Source organism: Myotis nattereri (genome assembly GCF_964212035.1).
Source record: "Myotis nattereri genome assembly, chromosome: 2".
Taxonomy (NCBI): Eukaryota; Metazoa; Chordata; class Mammalia; order Chiroptera; family Vespertilionidae; genus Myotis; species Myotis nattereri.
Genome location: NC_138076.1, coordinates 57,243,566 through 57,262,024, shown reverse-complemented (window position 1 = coordinate 57,262,024; position 18,459 = coordinate 57,243,566). Strand labels below are relative to the sequence as shown.

General features: G+C 39.0%; 1 protein-coding gene across 3 annotated transcripts in view; it reads right to left on the bottom strand.

Annotated features, from left to right (window-relative positions):
- Nucleotides 1-631: 631 nt before the first annotated feature.
- The window catches only part of OBI1 (ORC ubiquitin ligase 1), a 42,078-nt gene continuing 24,250 nt past the window's right edge, over nucleotides 632-18,459 (bottom strand). For all 3 annotated transcript variants that reach the window (XM_081115085.1, XM_081115084.1, XM_081115086.1), the window contains one exon: nucleotides 632-4,368. In XM_081115085.1, coding sequence (XP_080971211.1) covers nucleotides 2,856-4,368 — 1,513 coding nt within the window. In that variant the 3' untranslated portion in view covers nucleotides 632-2,855. The remainder of the gene's footprint in view (nucleotides 4,369-18,459) is intronic.

The window sequence follows — 18,459 nt, the reverse complement described above, 5'->3', positions numbered from 1 at the left end:
ACTCCCATCAGTAGTAGAGTCAGGTCCAGGAACACAGGCAGGAATTAAATTTTATTTGAAAAAGAAACACACTAATACTTCCAAAACATGTTTAAAAGAATCCTTGGAAATTTCATCTCCATTCATTCTTTGGCCTAGAAATGCGAACTCCCATGCAGAAGGGAGGAAGAGTACAAGCTCTGGAGTTAGAGGTTCAGCTGCAAAAACAGTTCTATCCCATTCCAGACGCATTTGACCACTAATCCTCAATTCACGTATTTGTGAACTGGAGATAATAGTTGGCTCACAGAATTTGAAAAGAGGATTATGAGATAGGTTAGCAAATTACTTCGATTCAATAAAAGATGGTGGCTGTTTTTTAGTCTGTGTACATAACAAATATAGTAAAAAATATGAGACCACCATATTTGTCATGATGTAGATTATGGCAAAGAGGACAAATGAGACTGTATTTAAAATAAAACTCTTCAACTGAGAAATTTACAGATTTGATTAACTTAATATATGAAATGCTGTTTTGGGGAGGATGGAGCAGTGTTCCTAAAGTGGCTGGGAAATACTCTGGTCCAATATAGACACTCTCACTGTCGGTAGGCATTAGTAAATCAGGTTACACACTGGATTCCATTGCACAGTGTCAGTATATATTTGAATTGAAAACTGATACATTCATGACACAGAAAAGTTACAGACAGAATAAGAGGCTCACCCCCAAATTTATTCTATTCAGAAAAAAATTAGATTTCTACATTTAATAAAATTTCAAATGTATAACCACATTGTCAAAGGTACTTAAAATGCTAATATCTCTGAAAGTATCCATTAGCTTTTAACATATCAGAAAGATAAAATGACACATAAATACTTTTTGGAAAATATGTATGATAAAACAAAAAAAAATGCTTTATATTAGCTCTTTAAAAATTTTATTTTGGCTTATTAGTTCTAAAAGTGGAGGGCATGATTCTCCAAATCATAAAAGCGATTTGTTTTACTTTTATGGTTTTATTGAATCCTGAGTCTGACAGGGTCAGCACATTTTTCTGTATTTTAGGCTTTGTGAGACATATGGCCTCTGTTACAACTATTCAACTCTGCCACTGCAGTGCAAAAGCAGCCATAGATAATATGTAAGCAAATAAGTAGTTGTGTTCTAATAAGACTGTATACAGAAACACTGGAATTCAAATTACTTATCACTTTCCTGTGTTATGGAATATTCCTTGCATTTAAAAAAACATTAAAAAATATATAAACTCGTTTTAGTTCATAGGCCTTTCACAAAAACAGGTGCAGGCCAGATTTGGTCCATGGGTCATAGTTTGTCAACGTTTATATTGTAAGAACCATTAAAAATGATAAGTTTGACTGATCTTTATAGGCTAACTCAATATCTGAGACAATATCAAGGATTACGGTGCTATGGCATCCTTTATTCAATTCACATAGAAAAGCATGCAGTATTAACATAAAATAGTAAGATATCAATGTAAAATGTTCAGTGCACACTAGCTAAGCAAGTCACTAGCATAGTAAACCATTTTTTAAAAGCCTATATAGCTATACCAAACATGTTGAGAGCAAACTTTTTTCAGAGCCTAAATTATAAATTGTGCTTTAGCTCACCTATTCTCACCCTAACACTCTTCATTAAAAAAAAAAAAAGTCCTACTTAGAAGATATTCCATTAGCCAATTGAAACGTCTTTTTCTTAAGAAAACAGTGCAAGCAAGAAAGCTATCATGCATAGAGTTTTTACAAAGAACAGTAACATGCAAACAAGAACTTGATCATTCCAAAAAAGCTTCCCTGGCAGATCCACATGAGTGGATCAAGAACTCGTTAGTGAGTGCTTTTGCACCTGTCTATCTGGAACAAGGAGGCTACCATGTTTAGGCTCCTCCAAACCCAACTGTTCCATGCCTTCTTTCCAAAGTAGGCTCAATTTTTGATTTTTCACTACACACAAAGAGATGAACAAAGGAAAGTTATCTGACATAAAGCAAATATTTTCATATAGAAATGTATTCTTTCATACTAGCAAAATGTTTTTACAAAAACTGAACAAAACACAATATTAAAAATGCATACACATAAAATCGAAAAAAAAAAAGTAATTTAATATTGGTCTAAGGTTAGAGTGCTATTTCTCCACGATGGCCTTGCATAAAAGGCCACTACTAGACATAAATAAAAGGGGGCAAAATGATGTCCACCCTAGGAAATGCTTTTAAAGAAACTCAAGTGTCATGAGCAGTGTGTAGAGAACACTTACAGTTTTATTTAAGAAATCCTAGTTCTGAAGATAACTGAGGCTCATTAATAGGCCATTGTACCTAATAGTTAAATCAAGATTCAAAACAAAATATACCAGGGGTGGGCAAACATTTTGACTCGAGGGCCACAATGGGTTCTTAAACTGGACCGGAGGGCCGGAACAAAAGCATGGATGGAGTGTTTGTGTGAACTAATATAAATTCAAAGTAAACATCATTACATAAAAGGGTACGGTCTTTTTTTTCAATAGTTTTATTCATTTCAAATGGGCTGGATCCGGCCCACGGGCCGTAGTTTGCCCACGGCTGAAATATACCCAAACCAGATACATATAATATTCATTTAAAAGAAACCTTCTGCCTACCTTCTGGTCAAAAATATTCCCATTTGAAAATGAAGAAACTCTTCAAAATGAACGAAAGTATTCTGGGTATAGGCTAATCTACCATTCTGACTTGACAGTTGACTAAAGATTACCAATTCAAAATTGTACAGAACTTTTATGAGGGGGGAAAAGGTAACTTTAAAAACTTGTATTCCTCGCTGGACAAAAACATAAATGGCACCTTCCTAATGAGTCAACTTTTAGTTGCTTTTGATGGGCTAGCATTGGAAAGGCTGCTCTGGATTTTTCTTTTTGCTGATTGATTCACATTTTTATTCTTTTTTTCAGGCACAAAAGAAGTAGACCAAGGAGACTGAAGGTGGTTAGGAAGACCATGCATCTCTGAGGACATCTTAAACAAAGACGACCCAAACCTTTGATCTTCAAACAGCCTATGTGAACTGCTTAACAAAACACCCTCGGAAAACTCCGTCTGAAATAAACAGCTTGGGGGTTTGAGTTCATTAGTTCCTGAGTTATTACTGGGATGGAGTGAAAATTCTTCACTCATTTCTTGGTCAGATGGAGAGAGGAGGAAAAAAGAAGACGGTTTCCATTCATTTCCATTTTCTAACTGATCAGAAGTTAGAGAACCTTTGGAAAGGTTTGGCTTAGTTCTTTCTTCCAATTTATCTGGTTCCTCAAGAAATTCACTGCCTTGAGACGACTTTGATAACCCATCCAAATCCACTGACTTAAAACCGTTATTACAAGGGCTCTTACTGTTGTCTGACTCAGACATCATTGAATCCAGCTCAGAGATTTTGTCAAGGTAAGCTGCGTCCATTGAGGCTTCGCTGGATGTTCTTGTCCGATTCATTTCAAAAGAGCGAATAGAATTCAACCTCTTAGATAAACATGAGCCTGATTTCTCACTCAGTTTTGAAGAAATCTCTCCAACAGAATTTGCTATCGTGTTCCCCTCTGCGCTTTCAAAATCCAAGCTTTGGGCATAGCTTGTGGAACAACAATCCCAAAACCCAGTCTTTGGGGAAGTAAAACATTCTGATTTCTTTTCATTTTCACTTTTATCATCTTCTGAAGAATCTTTATTACAAACATTTGTAGAATTACAAAAATCATCAAACACCAATTTTCTGAGATGGTTTGAGTGCTTTTTGGAACTTCCTGCTTTGGCCATAGAATTCTCTCTATTTTCTGGAGTACTGAGCTGAAGGCAACTAAGGGACAAAGGAGTGCAAGGAGCTGGAATATCATAAAGTTCATCTTTGTAGGGAGTACTATCAGTTGGCTTATTACCCCATTCTCTTTCCAAATAAGTATCCATACTGGCATCAGTTACACCTAACATTATTTCCACCTGTTTTTGATATACGTCTTTGTTCTTGGAACAATTTAGTTCTGTTTTGCTGGTGCTTTCCTGCCGAGCAGAACTGTTAGAAGGCTGTGTCAGGTGAGAACTTGGGGTCGAAGAGCCAAGCTGCTTTCTGGCACCATCACCTTGATTCGTTGATGCCATATCCTCCTCACTGCCTTTGCACCCCTTGCCATCTGTAGAAAGTGCTCTCTGGCAAATGGAATTCATAGCCTCCTTCTCTTCACTTGAATTTTTTAGCTGTGCAACTTGAGATTCTAGTTCCTCTATATACTTATCACTTCGTTCCAGGGCTTTCTTGAGGCGATTAGTTTCACGTTCATACTGTTCTACTTTGGACTGAAGAGCAGCTACTGTAAACCTTCCAAACCTGCAAGGAATAGAAAGACAGTTAGCCTTACTTTTCAAAGTTTAAGAGTGCCAACTGTCTCAGCCCATTCTAATTTCACATGTGATATTTCAGCCACTCAATGAAGAGGACAAAGCAATGCCAGATGTAGTAAAAAAAAAAAAAAAGCGTTTTCCCCACTTATTTAATAATAAGCATATAATAACATGGCAAAGATTTAAAGAGTACTTTTGTGGTCAAATCAGACTAGTGGTAGAAGAGGCAGAAACTCGCTGAAGATTTCCCTTCTAAGAACTAGCTCTATCAATGCATCTCATATATGCATGAAGAGTTATCCCCTAAAACAATGGCAAAGATTTATGATAACATTTGAACAGTGGTCCACATCTTGAAATATTTACATTCAATCATTTTCCTATCGTACAGCAGTGTTTTATAATACATTTCTTATACAATGTCACCTTGTCAAACATAAAATGCCAATTTGAAATTCAGAAATCCTAGCAGTCCCAGCAGGGATGGTTTTAAATACTTATTTGGATCCTTTCAATTATAGCCACCGTTGATCTGAAGCTTTTACTTGGCCTTTCTGAACACTGGGCTTTAACTCATTTCAGTTCTACTTATTTTTGGCATTTTACAATTATGTGAAACATCAATCTCATTTCCTCCAACTCTGAAATATAAAGTCAGTGCTTGTGGTTACAATATATTACTCATAAAAACATTTTCACACTTTCTGAAAAGGAACACTTTGGAGTAACTGAAAAAGAACACATCAAAAATTCACTCCTTTTACTTGGGATTATCTTATTTTCAATTGCCTTAAGAATGGGTATTGATTGGGTCTTTGCCGGTTTGGCTCAGTGCATAGAGCACTGACCCTCGGACTGAAGGGTCCCAGGTTCGATTCTGGTCAAGGGCACATACCTCAGTTGCAGGCTCAATGGCTCAGTCCCCAGCCTGGTCAGGGCACCCGCGGGAGGCAACCAGTCGGTGTGTCTCTCTCACATCGATGTTTCTTTCTTTCTCTCCCTCTCCCTTCCACTCTCTTTGAGAATCAATGGAAAACATAGGAACTGATAAATTAATCCATGTAATTTATTTGTGTTCTGTCTCTCTCTTCCCCTTTAGAGTATAAACTCCAGGAAAGCAATGGAAAAGTTAGGAAGTTGTTTAATCCTCTGGTGGAGGTGGAGATGGAGGTGAAGGTGGAGGAGAAGGAGGACAATGGGTATTGGGTTCAGCCCAGTTTTGAGCACCTAGTAGTATGGGCTAGTGGTATATTTGGAGCTGAGGATATAAAAATCAATAGACTGCCCCACCTTAAGGAACATAAAATGTCTACCTTAAATTCCATCTGGCCACCAAGGAAAATTCTCTTTAAAAACAACAACAACAAATACTGCTTCTATGAGTCAATAAACATAAGCCTTATATTTTAACCCCATCAAAAAATAACTTCTCTCCACAAAAGTTCTTTTCTTAATCATTGCTTTAATTAATTATATATTGAAACATGAAGAATTCAGGGGTCATCTTCTTGGAGGAAGGTACTTAAGAAGGTGACTTTTTACAAATGCTTTTTGTATGTGGGTTTATTTTTTCTCTACCCCCCCCCATAATAAAAATAATTACAATGAATAAAATGTATGAAATATTTTTTAAAAACTATAAAAGAGAGGAAACCAACAGTAACTGCACCCTTTAGAGTCACCACTACATACTCTATCACGTCCTCCTACGCTAGCTCAATTCTCTCTCCAGTCTATCCCTGATACGATCCTGGCTCTTGTCATCAAGGGAAAAAAGCAGGGCAAAGGTAAATATAGATTCATAAAATCTCAAGGTTAAAAAGGGCCTTAAAAGACTGGTTGCCGAATATTGATCAATTCACTGCAATTAACTGAACTCTCAGAGAGAGCATACTCCCTTCAACCTCTAAAAAGAAAAGCAAAAAAAAAATAGGTATAACGAAAACAAAAGCAACTAAAATAACAAGCCTCGCTGTTTTAAAGACCAAGCTTACCACGATGAGTATTTGGTTAAGTGAAAAAAATGGAAGTGTTTCCTTCTTTGTTAAAAAAAAAAAATTTTGGTTTCTAAATGTTGTATTTGACAAAGCTGTAGTTTCCGTAAGTGGACAAAGATCTTTAATGCCTTCAGCAATAATGTGAGTTCTTGACTGTAAGCACTCTGACATAATCAAATAATCCACATATTTTTAAATGGAAAAATTGTGTAGCATGTTTATTTAATGTACACAGCAAAGTGACGTCCTTAAATTTGTGTGCCAAGATAAAGTTTGCTTTTTCTTAAGTGTAATTTTTATGATAAAGCTATCCTCAAATGAAAAATACCAAACGATTTAAAATCAAATCAAATATTGTTACTAAATAGTGTCTGTTACAAAAGGGATGTCCTTGGGAACTCAGATATTTCTCAAAATACCATAAGCTTCTTATTCCAGGTTTTGTTTGACATCTTCACACAAAATGTCATTGTAAGATGCTATAGTTGCACCATGTGGTTTTTTAATTTATTGATTTTTTTTTGAGAGAGAGAGGAAGGGAGGAAAAGTGAGAGAGGGAGGGAGAGAAAGAGAGAAACATTAATTTGTTGTTCTACTTATTTATGCATTCATTGGTTGATTCTTGTATGTGACCTGACTGGGGATCGAACTTGCAAACCTTGGTGTATCTGGACAACACTCTGACCAACTGAGCTACCTGGCCAGAGGTGCCCCTACATGTTTTTAAAAGAACTTAAAAAATGGTTTGGAGTTGAAGTCAAAATGATAGCCCTAACCATATTTTTTTGTGTTACTTCTAAAAGAAAGCTGAAGTGCCATGAGAACAAACAACAAAGGCCAGCAAGGGAGCATGCATAGGAGCAGAACAAGCAAGCAGACGTCACTGATAGAGCTGACTGTTTTCTAAAAGGTCACTGCCCCCAATTCCATTTCAATGCTTTACAAGTCTGTAACACTTGGAGTGATCAGACCATTTTACCATGTTACTGAGGGACCTATGCTGATGGACAAATGAACAGAAATGCATAATGAAAGCCACGGAACTGATAATTAATCTATGTAATTTACTTGTTTTCTGTCTCTCTCTTCCCCATTAGAATCCAGGAAAGCGAGGAGTTTGACCATCTTATATTTACTGCTAGCTCCCTAGAATAATTCCTGGTATAGAAGTAATTCTCCATTAAATATTTCTTGAATGAATGTTATTTTATTATTTTAAGACACATTAATGTCTTACATCAAGATAGGGCCAATACCACAGGATAAGCCAAAGGTCCTTAGGCCTCTTTTACATGTAAGATTTATGAGTCACCATATTACTAAACTAGATGCTGCATACATAAGACTACTGTTTTTTCACTGACACCAAGAAAATCAACAGAGCATGACATATAACAGTATAGTCAGTATAGTTTTTTTTGGTTTTGTTTTTTCCTTCCCACTACAGGCTTGCCGATCTACAATGCTCCATCCAAAAAAAAAAAAAAAAAAAAACCCAAAACACTTCCACTTTCACCTTAGCTAAACAGATGAGACTTTTGACATAGGTGTTTTTAGCTTACCCTAGATACCTATATTAAATTTGGCAAAGAGCAATTTACTTGATCACATAGAAATATCAATTAGGAATGCATATATGATGCTAAACTTCCAAGGAAGAAAACAATGAGGATAAGAGCTTATTTACCTTTGGGTTTTAATACTCTTATTCACACTAATTCCAGATATTTCCAGAGTACATCTCATTAAATGAATCAATGCCAAGGCAAGCCAGAGGGATTTCTAACATCATTTACCATCCTTCCTTTTCCTGAGCAAATTTCAAAATGGAGTATTTTCATAAACATTCCATTAGAGACCAAAAGGCTTTGATTTTCAAAGTAGCAGTGATGGCCAAAGGCTTCATTATGTTAGAGAAAACATCGAAGAGCAGAATGGGAACTGCAACTGATATCGGAAGTGCGTTCTGCTAGAATCCAGGAGAAGCTCAAAGGATTTCTCATCTTGCAATGCTAAATGATGTGTATGTACGTTCTGGTTGAGGGCTCCCCTTGTCCAAAAAGCTACAGAAATATAAGATTATTCCTGTCCCTACTCGAAAAGAAATTAAAGTCCTATTGGTTTCACCTTTGAGGTATTATAACTATTTCAAGGGCACCTCCAACAAAGAAAAGTTCCCATGACCACATTTACTTATAGACCATCACACAGGAGGATCAGGTTATGTTTGAAGGAGGTTAGAAGAAAGCAAATGTAGTAAAAGAACAAATGCCAGAATTTATTTTGCCTCTCTAGTTCTCAAAGGCACCCCCAACAAGACCACCAAACTTTAGAAACATCATCTTGAGGGACAAAAGGGACACCGGCAAAGTGAGCTACCCGCCCCCATGCATCTTTGATTTTATATCTTTCCCTCACTCGCTAGCTAAAGTAATTGTGAAACAAAGTGAAAGAAACCTTTGGGTCTGGACCAGTTTTGTGATCCAGCTGATAGATTTTCAATGCTGATGTCCTTGCTGTACACGGTTCTGATATGCACAAATCTCAGCTGGCACAGTTTAATTAAATAACACCAGTCACTTAACAACATGGTTCAAATTAAAGTAAATTTTTCACTGCTAGCTTTCAGTTTACAAAACACTAATAAATAGCAGATGTGTATTATGATAAATCACCAATCAGATCATTGTTTTCAAAGTCTGAAAGTGACCGGTCACTGATCGGTTATTCAGTTCACACACAAACAGCAAACCATGTAGTTGTGCTGTCACATGACATTTTACAGAAATGGATAATCAAAAGACAGAATTAGCCTACAAAGTTGAAGGAGCAGTAAAGAAATGAAAGGTGATTAACTCTAGAAGTGAAATTAGAATCAAATGTAAATGTAAGTATGGAAGAATAGCTGATCATGGGAATGTTGAGCCTGTCACCATTCGAGAGCCCCTAGATATGCTCGAGGAACTTGGGAGAGGCAAACTTATTGACATAAATGAGAAAAGCGGTTGTGATGAAAAGAATGAAGATGTCTAGAGGAAGTAACAGGCTAGCAAAAAACTTCACATTAAAGCAAAATGGAAATACTTCATGGCATTGAAAGCACAAAGGATAAAGTGCTGGAAGCTGATGCAAACTTAGGAGTAGGACAGTTCGTTAAGGTGTTAGGAAAGATGCTTCATATATAAGTTATTCCATAAGGTGGAAAGCACCATTGATTATTTTCCGAAAGTTTTTTCCAAAGAAATAAACATTAGCTTCCTAAATATTAGTTTTACTATTTTTTTTCATTTCTATATACATTTATAACTAATAATAAGAGATGTAATGTTTTGACAAAAATTGTTAAAGGTTACAGAACAATGAGATCTTCCCCATTCATTATTATTGCTTTGCATAATTTTAGCTTGAAATACCATTTTTATGGTCCTTTATGAGGATGTAAAGTGAGGATTACCAATATTAGTATATGTGCTGCTAAAACAAGCACAGGATTACCTAAAGTAATGGTTAGCGTGTGAGAAAACCAAGTAAAGTTATGTGACTCTCAAATATTTTTTTAAAGAATTGCCACACTTACCCTAAGAAAGAATGACTCATTCACAGAGTGGGATTTTATTGTAGAGTTGCCTGTCTACATAGCTGTAGCTGTCTAGCTTCTCATTCCCCGACTTTCAGAGATATTAGGGAAGGATCTTCTTTATTTTAAACATGGAAGAGAGGTAGAGTTTCAGAGGGAAGGGCAATTTCCACTGTTCCTTTCACTTTCCTAAGAATTTTCTCTTCAAGTAAAATCCACCAGTTAGAGATTCCTTAAATGTACAAACTCGTCTTTTTAATTATACCTTTCTTAAGTGAGTAGCTTGTAAAATGAGCTCTTCAGGACAGGAGTGGGAAGAAAAGGGAGAAGTCCCAGTGCTGTGCTCTGCCTTGTGCATAGTGTATAGGGTGAACAGGGGGTCATCTTTTAGGGAAAGAGGACAGAGAGGACCAGGACTGTAGGGAGCTCAAAACTGTATTTGGTGGTGGAGGCCTTTTCCTCTCACCTGAACTCAAAGAGTTGTTTGTACATTACCTACATCTATTTCATCCTTGCACATGTGTTAGAGAAGGGGGGCATCTGTCTTTATACTAGGGAACTTTAAGAAGTGGCCTATACATTTTTATCCACTGCTGACCTATATGACTTGCCAGTGCTTCTTCAAGAGGGTTTTCTCTTTTCAAAAAATTAGGAATTCAGTTATGAAAATGCTACATTTCTAGAGAATTTTTAAATCATAAAGGTACTATCTATGATCAATCCTAGTCACATAAGTTGGTTCCACAAAAATATCTATCTATATATATAAAAGCCTAAGCGACTATTACGATAAGTCGCCTGAACAACCAGTTGGCTGGCCAGTAGCTATGATGTGCACTGACCACCAGGGGGCAGACGCTCAACGCAGGAGTTGTCCCCTGGTGGTTAGTGCACTCCCACAGCCAACCTCCCGTGGTCCTTTCCCCCTGGCTGGCCAAACTCTCACAGTCCCTCCCCCCCAGACTGGGCAAGATGGCCCTGATCAGCCCTGATCACCAGCCAGGTCAAGGGATTTCATCTGTGCACAAATTTGTGCACCGGGCCTCTAGTGTGTGTGTGTGTGTGTGTGTGTGTGTGTGTGTGTGTGTGTGTGTGTATTAAAGCCTAAGTGACTGAATGACTGAATGACCGGTCGCTATGACGCACACTGACCACCAGGGGGCAGATGCTCAACGCAGGAGCTGCCTCCTGGTGGTCAGTGTGCTCCCACAGTGGGAGTGCCACTTAGCCGTCCCTGTGGCCCACCAGCCCGGCAGCAGTGATTCACTCCCTCAGTAGTCCTGCAGGTTCAATCTCCAGAGAACGAGCCAGGCACCAATGGACCAGTGCCACCAGTACGATCCCAACAGCGCCACGGGCCTCCTGGAAGTCGGCCTCGGGCACTGCGGCCGCTTCCCGTCCTTAGATGCTCCACAAGGAAGAAACGATATAAAAGTGGCCACCAGGTGGCTCCAGACAAACAATGCGAACATCAGCAGGATGGATTCTGATCCAAGGGCCATCACATCCAGGCCCTCCCCCACCCCCTTTGGGATGGGCGCCAGAGGCAGGGCTCATGGCTGGTGAGCACTGCTATGGCAGCGCAAGCCTCTCCCGATCAGGACCGACTGGGTGTGAGCCCGCAACAGGCACAGCGGGACCGGGATAAGCAGGAGAGGCATAAGCGGGAACAGCAGGCAGGAGCGGCAGGCGGCGTTAGACTGCCAGTTTCGGCCCAATCCCTGCAGGCCACACCAAGGGACCCCACCTGTGCACGAATTTGTGCACTGGGCCTCTTGTATTAAATAATATGAGGCATACTGAAAGAGAACAGGAAGACTTTCTTATAGTCTTCCCTCCTGAAGATGCAAGACAAAGTTTTTATTCCCTGGCCTATAATGAAAAGAAAAAGAAAAAGGAAAGTGAACTTTTGGGATGGAACCAAGAGTATGTGTAAAGATAAACCTTTAACAGCAGTGAAGCAACTATTGACAATGATGATGACAGTAACAACAGCAGCAGCCACAACTTATTGACATATCAAATATACTGCCATATGCTTGACATATATCTTACTTAATTTTATTATCATGTCAACTTTATGAAGCAAAACTTGCTCTTATTTAAAAAAAATATTTTTTCATTAATTTCAGAGAGGAAGGGGGAGAGAGAGAGAGAAACATCAATAAGGAGAATCATTGATCAGCTGCCTCCTGCACACCCCCTATTGGGGATCAAGCCCACAACCCAGGTTTGTGCCCTGTCTGGGAATGGAACCATGACCTCCTGGTTCATAGGTTGATGTTCAACCACTAAGCCACACCAACTGGGCAAAATCTGTTATTTTAAAGATGAGAAATGAGAAGTTTTAAAGGTTGTCTCTTGTTCAAGGTTATGCAGTATGAACAGGAGATCCTTTCTTAAGTAATATCAGTACCTATTTATACTGTGGAATAGTGTAGAATGCAAGCTAGGTTTATTGAGCACAAAGTCTGTTTAAACAGTCAAGGGACTAGCATTGTTGTGATATTTATTAATACATACATTCGCTAAGAGAAACATGGAGAGAAAATTAAAAAAAAAAAAAACAAGATGTGGGAAAATAAGATATGAACACACAAAATGGATATTTATCAAACGCCAACTAGTATGTTTTAGACACAAGCTCAAGAGTATTTTGAAACTTCCAAAGATCATTTTTCAAGGTAAAGTAGCCTTTGCAGGAAACTATAGACCAGACAGATCCTCCAGGCACATGACAACCAAAGAGAGTGTCTGTTTTAACCACACACATGGAAACTAAATTTGAACCAGAACTATGAACCAAAAGCTCCATTTTTAGTGTACTAAATATAAAAAGTATATATGATCATCTCGTCTAACTCATGCACAAATCAACAGGCATCTTCAACTAAAAGGAAACAATGCTAGTTATGTGAAATAAGGAAAAATTTAAATACGAAATTTTAGTGCTTAAACATCACATAGGTACTTGTTTTGGGGTCTAATATTGAGGAATAGAAAAAATACAAGCTATGTTATGTTTCATCTTGGTTTATTCACAAAATATAAAGTGCTTCAATATTTATAAGAATTTTAAAAAGCCACAATTTCCCCCTTATAGACAAAGATCACATGGACAATGGAACTAGAAAAGAACTGAGGCCCTTGGAGACATTTTTCTTCTACCTCCCAAAAATTCTATTTAAAAATTAAGGTAGAGCCTAACTGGTGTGGCACAGTGGTTGAGTGTTGACCCCATGATCCATGAGGTTACTGGTTCAATTTCCCACCAGGGCACATGCCTGGGTTGCAGGCTCCATCCTCAGTAGATGGTGCACAGGAGGCAGCTGACTGACGTTTCTCTCTTCGATCTTTCTGTCTCTCTATCCCTCTCCCTTCCCCTCTCTCAAATCAATAAAAACATATTTAAAAAAAATTAAGGTAGAATTTGCTTTTGTAGCAAATGGAGAGCAGGGTTTAAAAACAGCTCATATTATTAACACAATTTTAAGGGAAGATTTGTGTGTGTATTTTATTTAACAAGGCATTTGTAGTCAAAAATTGTAGTGTTGAAAATTCTTGCTGAGATATCTAGAAATTCTTAACAGAAACAACTGGAGTGTTGGGCAGCATATGTAAATTGAAGAGGAAAAGATTCCCCTTTGGGGTAAATCTCGAAAAAGAGCTGACCCATTTAAACATACTCATTGCCTATGAGGGTGGATTCCTCTTTTACTATGGAATAAATTTCATTCTATTTGATAAATATATATCATTACAATTCCATGCAGAAATGCCCTAATTTTCTGCCCAAGAAGATCAGCCTTGAAGTTTACATGACATCAGTGGGAATACTAATCATTCATGGAAGGAGAAAACGTTAAGACATGCTATTTCATATTTTTTTTATAATTCTAAGATGAATACTTTTTCTCAAAACAAAAATATCCTTAACAACAAACTACTAATATTATAAAAGAGTACAACTATTATTGAATGAAAAAAGCAAACTTTAAAATCTCTGGACTAATAACTATCTATACATTTTTCCCTATAGTTAAAACAGTCTCTCTCAGCAAGAGGAATAATCTGAAACAAAATAAAACAAAACAAAAAACTGTGATCCAGCCATCCTGTAATTATTACTGAGATGACAGTTATTGAGGATAAGGTATGCCGAGGGGCTATGAGGAAGGAAAACAAAAGGAGTAGAAGACATTATCCTTGTTCTCCTGCAGTTCATAATCTTTCTGACAAGCTTATTGCGTAGTCATTAGCATGCATTGCAGGCTCCTAAAATATCTTATCAATACAATAAAGACAAGTTGACAGAAAACTGCAGTAACTGTCCATCCCCAATTAGCTGAATATCCAGAGAAGGGCCCCTCAGGCGGCTGAGGGGCCTGAGCACACCTGGCTGTCACAGTCTGGCCCCAGGGTATCATCAGGCTCCCCTGACAGTCTACAAGTTCCCCTTCCGGGAAAACCAAAGGGCAAGCGGAATCACTCATTGGATCAGGCTGGGGTCAAATACCAGGAATCATGGCGTTTGTCAGAGCAGAATCATGAGCAACAAAAAAGGCCAGTGTAGGTCAAGAAGGGACAATAGTCAAGGCCAGCAAGACCAGAAGTGCTGCTGAAAAAAACAAGAGCCAGGAGTAGTGACAGTGATACAAGCATGCCTTAAAAACACAGTTTAGGAAGAACAGACCTGCGAACGGGAAGGGGCCACAGCTCAGAGTCAGCATGGACACAGGCAAGTGCAGGAAAACCTGATTCAAGAAAGGAGACTCAGACAAGAAACCTTATCTAGGAGCCAGGGGAGCTCTTAGGTTGCCTCCTCTTTTCCCTTTGTAACTCCCTATCTTTAGTACAGTGTATGAAAATTTCAGGAAATCCTTCTGCTCTCCTCCTGTGGAGAAAATGCCAGAAATCCGATTCACTGCCCTCTTAAACCCTTTACACTTTAACTTTCAAGAAAGCTCAAAATCTTAATTCTTGGTCAGTTCCTCCAAGTAGCAATATAGAGTATTAGAATATAAGGACACCTTCCCTTTGCAAGGATCCAGAGAAGACACATGCATGCACACACCTGTAATATGTATATATGTACACACACACACATGCATTTTTAAAAATGTCTTAGCTCCAAGGAGCTGATAGATTAACTGGGTGTTACAGTCATGGAACTGGTCAGTATACAACGTGATCTTTAAAACAACACGATAGAAGAACAATGGGAAGAACATGAGGAAAGCGTTTCCTCTAAGAAAATCTTGGAGGGCCTTACAGATCTCAAAGGATGGGTAGGAAATAACCAGGCAGAATAAAAAGGAGAAGCTAATGGGGAGGACCAGGGAAGGCTAAGGAAAGGGCATGAGCAAATTTACAAAGACATGTCACCACATGGCAAGTCTGGGGCAAGTGAGAAATTCAGCATGGCCAAAGCAGAGTACAGAAGGGGGAGGAAGGAGAGGAGACTAGAAGGCTAAGCTGAGGACATGTAGGTAAGGAGTCTCACATAGTATACCAAGAAATTTGGGTTTTTATTTGTGGGCAATTAGGAATCACAAAAGTTTATTAAGCAGGGGAGTGAGATAATCAAATTTATATTCTAGAATTCAGGCAACAATAATGCTCAAAGGTTCAGAGTGGAAAAGAAGAGCAAGCAGTGGAAAGGTTGTTAAAATGGGGAAAGCAAGCCCGGCTAGCATGGTTCAGTGGTTGAGCATCTACCTATGAACCAGAAGGTCACAGTTCGATTCCCTGTCAGGGAAACTGGAATTTTTATCTTAGGCAAACAGATGAGTAGTAAAGTCATTAAAGAGAATAGGAACAAAGCAAGAGGATAAACAATCTTGGGTGGAATGGATGATGGGTACAATTATTTACACACACACACTGCTACCAGTTCTTTGTGCTACATATTATGCCAAAGATCCTATATAATAAAGAGGTAATATGCAAATTAACCTTCATGCCCTCACAAGATGGCTCCCTATGACCAGGCTGGCAGGGGGGTTAGTGAGGAATGACCAAACGATTGAACAGCAGGCTGCGTGGGGCAACCAGGCTGGCAGGGGGGTTAGTAAGGGACAACCAAACGACTGAACAAGCAGGCTGCGTGGAGCAACCAGGCTGGCGGGGGGGGGGCTGTGAGGGGCAACCAGGTTGGCAGGGGGGGCAGTTAGGGGCGACCAGGCTGGCAGGGGGGGCAGTTGGGGGTGACCAGGTCGGCGGGGGGGGGCAGTTAGGGGTGACCAGGCTGGCAGAGGGGGGCAGTTGGGGGTGATTAGGCTGGCAGGGGGGGGCAGTGAGGGGTGACTAGGCTGGCGGGGTGGGCAGCTGGGGGTGACCAGGCCGGCAGAGGGGTGCAGTTGGGGGCAACCAGGCCAGCAGGGGGGCAGTAAGGGGTGACCAGGCCAGGGGGGGAGGGAGTTAGGAGCGACCTGGCCAGCAGCAGGGAGCAGTGAGGGAGAATCAGGCCAGCAGGGGTTGGGGGCAGTTAGGGGCGACCAGGCAGGCAGGCAGGAAGGTGAGCTATTAGGAGCCAGTGGTCCAGGATTATGAGAGGGATGTCAGACTGCAGGCAGACATCCCCAAGGGGTCCTGGATTGGAGAGGGTGCAGGCTGGACTGAGGGGACCCCCCTCCCCGTGTGCACGAATTTTATGCACCGGGCCTCTAGTAATACTATAACACTGGTTGAGCATTAATCATGGACTCTAAGTGCATTTCAGGTTTAAATTCATTTAACTCTCATTACAACTAGGAAGTTACTGTCCTCATTTCACATAAGATAAAAACTGAAATACAGAAAGGTTAAATATCTTCCCCTACATCCCAGAGCTACTAAGTAAACAAAACCTGAGTTCATTCCTAGGGAGCCTGTTCCAGAGTTCATAATCACACACTATACTGTGACCCTATGCCATGATTATTGCTATTATCAATATAAGACTGAGTAAGGAAATAGAAGGTGCTGAAGCAGAGGGCTGCTTTTGACTGAATGATTAGGAAAGGCCTCTGAATCTGATAACAGAAGAGAGAGCCACATACATAAAGATCTGGAAGCCGAACATTCTAAGCAGAAAAAAAAAGTTCAGCATGTTTTAGAAACAGAAGGCCATTATGGCTGGAGCAGGATGAGTAGAAGAAATGAAAATAAGATGAAGTGAAACAGCAAGTACAGACTAGCTTGTACAGGATCTGAATTTTTATTTTAGGAAAGCACTGAATAGCTTTAGGTAGGAGATTTAAATAATTTGATTTATACTTTATAAAAAGACAATTTTGAGTATGGTGAAAATGAAATGGGTAGGGGAAGAAGGGGCAGAGTGAAAGCAAAAAAATGAATATAGGTAGTCTGTTTCCAGTGCTAAACATTTACACTAGTACCTCCTTTATCCATGAGGGATAGGGTCTAAGACCCCTGGTGGAGTTCTGAAACCGAGGATAGTACCAAACCCTATATATACACTATTTTTTTCCATACATACTTACTTATGATAAAGTTTAATTTATAAATTAGGCACAGTAAGAGATAAACAATAACTACTAACAAAATGAAACAGTTATAACAATATACTGTAAGAAAATGTATGTGAATGGCTTTGGGGCCACTATCAAATAAAATAAGGGTTACTTGAATGCAAGCACTGTTACTAGTACACTGACACTGTTGATCTGATAATTGAGATGACTAAATGAGTAAAGGGCAGGTAGCATATGCAGCATGGATACACTGGACCAAAGGATGATTCACATCCTGGGTAGGAGGAAGCAGACAGCATGAGATTTCATCATGCTACTAAGAACAGTGCCCAATTTAAAACTTATGAATTGTTTATTTCTGGAACTTTCCATTTAATATTTTTTGATTGCTGCTGACCATAGGAGCAACTAAAACTGTGAAAGTGAAACCACAGAAAGTAAAACCGTGAATAAGAGGGGACTACCAAAGTGTCATTTGCTACTTAATGATGAATATATGCTCTGAGAAATGCATCATTAGGTGCACTTACACAAACCTAGATGGTATAGTCCACTACTGTAATTATATGTGCTATACTTTTATACAACTGACAGCACAGGTTTATTTATACTAGTATCACCACAAACATGAGTAATGTGTTACCACTACAATGTTACAATAGCTACAACATCATTAGGCAATAGGAATTTTTCAGCTCCATTATAATCTTACGGAACCACTGCTGTATATGTAGTCCAACATTGACTGAAATGTTATGTAGCACATGACTGTATTTAACCTCTTTGCTCTAAACATAAGGTATAGGAATTCAGGTGAAAGTATAAAGTAGACAGATAGAAACAAGAATCCACAGTTCAGAAGAATGGGCAAGGCCAAAGATATAAATTTTATTTTGTAACCTCTCACATACAGGTAGATATTATTATTAAAGCCATGGGAATAGATGAGATTACACAAGGAACATAAATACAGCAAACATAAATACAGCATAAATGGAAGAAAAGCACAGATTGTAATCTGTGAAGTC